The sequence below is a fragment of the Zingiber officinale genome, chromosome 5A (assembly GCF_018446385.1).
Source record: "Zingiber officinale cultivar Zhangliang chromosome 5A, Zo_v1.1, whole genome shotgun sequence".
In the NCBI taxonomy this organism is placed as follows: domain Eukaryota; kingdom Viridiplantae; phylum Streptophyta; class Magnoliopsida; order Zingiberales; family Zingiberaceae; genus Zingiber; species Zingiber officinale.
The window spans coordinates 134,190,504-134,193,613 of NC_055994.1; the positions used below are offsets into that span (position 1 = coordinate 134,190,504).

At 34.2% G+C, this 3,110-nt stretch overlaps 1 protein-coding gene across 1 annotated transcript; it reads left to right on the forward strand.

The window, feature by feature from the left end:
* Positions 1-1,553: 1,553 nt before the first annotated feature.
* On the forward strand, positions 1,554-2,255 carry LOC121980049 (glutathione S-transferase T3-like). The gene has a single exon (XM_042532020.1). It carries the CDS (start codon positions 1,554-1,556, stop codon positions 2,253-2,255), a length of 702 nt encoding a protein of 233 aa, XP_042387954.1.
* The last annotated feature ends 855 nt before the right edge of the window (positions 2,256-3,110 follow it).

Here is a 3,110-nt window from a genome sequence, read left to right on the forward strand (position 1 = left end):
GCCAGAATCCGGTGGCTACTAGACCCTAGCCGGTTCGTGGCTGGATTTCAACCGGAATCCGGTAGAAATCCGGCCGTGATTTGGCCACCACGCTAGCGACCGCGATCACGATCGAATTTCGACTGTGATTCTGGCTGTCGGCGGGTGGTCGGCAGATGGTGGGTGGCCGGAGGTGAGGCGACCAGTGGATAGCGATCGGTCGGCCAGAGGCGAGGAGGTGAGGCTGGTATGATTGACACACAACGACGACAAGAGAGGAGAACGAGGATGGTTAAAAAAATATAAATATATAAAAAAAATCAAATTCTGTGGGTCGTGGACGAATCCGCAAGCCCAGGTCCGTATTTTAACAAATTCGTGTGTGTATATATATATATATATATATATAGAGAGAGAGAGAGAGAGAGAGAGAGAGAGAGAGAGAGAGAGAGAGTGTGAGTGAGTGTGTGAGTGTGAGTGTGTGTTTAGAATTTAAAATTTAGGATATATAATATTAGGTTAAAGAAAGTGAAAATAATAATAAAAGAAACATTAATACTAGATGCTGACAGTGCGGATGGATATGCAATTTGTTCATGAGGTGCCCATTTTTTTTTTTTCATAGGTTGCCATCATCACATGGGACGAATGTATTGAGCATCTCTTTTTATCATATTTGGAATATTAATTTAATTTCACTCATATTAAGTCAGCTTTATTTCACCTTAATAATATTTTTCAAATTATATTTTCTGAATTATTATTAAAAAAATTACTTGAATTGCTTTAGGAATATAAATTCATTGTTTTTAAATATATAATTTTGTTCAAAATATAATTTGAATTTTAAAACTTTTGCAAAATATGGCTGAAATTTGTTAATTTTTGTCCATAAAAATGATTTTATTAATAGATTGAATATAGCAATTTATGAGTAGATTAAAAATATCAGTTATATTAAATTGCTACACATTGTAACTTTAGATATATTAGAGCATCCGAAAGGTCGCGTTAAAGCTGTGTTATAACAGCACTATAACTTTAATGCGGTGTTGTAAGTTCTCGCGTTAAAATTAATCACTTGAACACGTTCAGTGTTATGAACATGTTCAAGTTGCATGGGGTGGGCCAGGGCGGGTCCACCCCATGTGTAAATTTTTTTTTTTTTAATAACAGTTAGTTTTAAATGAAACGGCTTTTTTTAATAAAAAATTGTTAAATAATGACTTTTTTAATAATGGCTTTTTAAAATGTAAATTTTTAAATTAAAAATTAAATAACGGCTAATTATTTAACGGTTACTTTTTAACGGTTAGTTCGAAATTTCATCTATAAATAATCATCAATATGCACACATATTTTCATTCCAACTCACTACTCTTTCAATTCTACTCTCTAGATTCTCTCCCCATCTATTTTTTTCAAGTTCCTACCATCTTATTTTCTATCCGAAATGGATAAAAATAATAAGGCATTTTTTACAAATTTCTTGAATTCTACAAACAACTCACAAGACATCTTTCCAAAATCCACAAATTCCACCAAATTATCAATACCTACATCCATTTCCCAATATGTCGTTTCCTCCACAAAATCTTCAAAATTTTCAAGGTTTTGGAAATTTTATGAATCATCTGAATTATGCCCCTCGAGGTCCACATCAACTGCTTCCAGCCGAATATTGGCAAAATATGAGCCATCCGTATTTCACGCCGTCGGTTGTTCATGGATATGGTACCCCGCACACAACTGGTATGTCTTTCACTCCTTCGATGTCGAATGAACCTGCAACTCCGACTTTTATTCCGGAGACTCAACTTTCCAACCGTGAATCCTCAATTGAGGTGGTTAATTTAGAAAAGGCGATTTCAAATGCTAAGAGTACAAGAAAGCGTTCAAGTTGGGCAAAGGTTGAAAACGAGGTCTTAGCGAGAAGTTTTATCACTATCAGTGATGATCCAATAATCGGCAATGATCAAAAGGCGGATGCTTTTTGGGGACGAGTTGCAAGCTACTACAATGAGAATCTTCTCCTAGGTTCAAACACCAGAAGTGCAAATGTTATACGGTCGCATTGGCACAATACAATCCAAAAGAAGGTATATCGATTCAACGCAAATTACAATAGTATTTATAGTTCATATCGAAGTGGTCACAGTGATGAAGATATATTGAGGTTTGCATATGAAAAATATCTATCCGAAAACAATGGTGTTGCATTCAATCTCGAACATGTGTGGAGAATTGTCAAAGACCGTCCAATGTTTACTCCATAGTCCGCTGATCACTTTGTGGCGACAAAGAAGACGAGGACCTCAGAGTCAGGAGCAACAACACCTCCTCCAACCAAGATGTGAGTATAGACCTGGATTATGAAGATACTCGTCCAATGGGGCAAAAGACAGTAAAAAGAAAGGGAAAAGACAAAGTAAAATCGACCATGGAGGACCTGACAGTAAACTATAATAATATTATCACAAAGTTCACTAAGTACACAAGCGTGAAGAAGTCCGAAGTCGATTTGAAACAAAAACAACTCGAAGTAGAGGAGATTAAGGCAAAAGCTGCATTGTCCAAATCTGAAGCTAAGAATCGTCACTTGAAGTTGAAGGAGTACGACATATTGAACAAAGACACCTCGCAGATGACAAAGGAGCAGCTTATCATACATGAATGCCTATGTAAGGATATTAGATCAAGATGGAATATCTAAATTATTTACTTAACGTTCATTTTCTAGTATTATTATATTTTCGAGTGATTGTAATTTTTAATTATTGTATTTCTCATTTAGATTAATGTATTGTAATTTTTAATCATTTTCTAGCAGCTTATTGTAATTTTTAATTATTGTATTTAAAAATTAATATTATTTTTGAAAAATAATATAATTATATTTTTAAATGTAATATTATTATTAAAAATAATAATAATAATTTAAATATTTTAAAACATATTTATTTAATATGGTATAATGTTAAAATAAGTGAGTGGACGGTGGGGCCCATGAATAATGAGTATTAACGTTAAAAGGAATATGGGTAAAGAAGGATATTGTTATAATGAGTATGTGGCAGTGGATCCCACGCTTTTTGATGAGATGGTGTGTGTTATAACACTAGAGCATTATG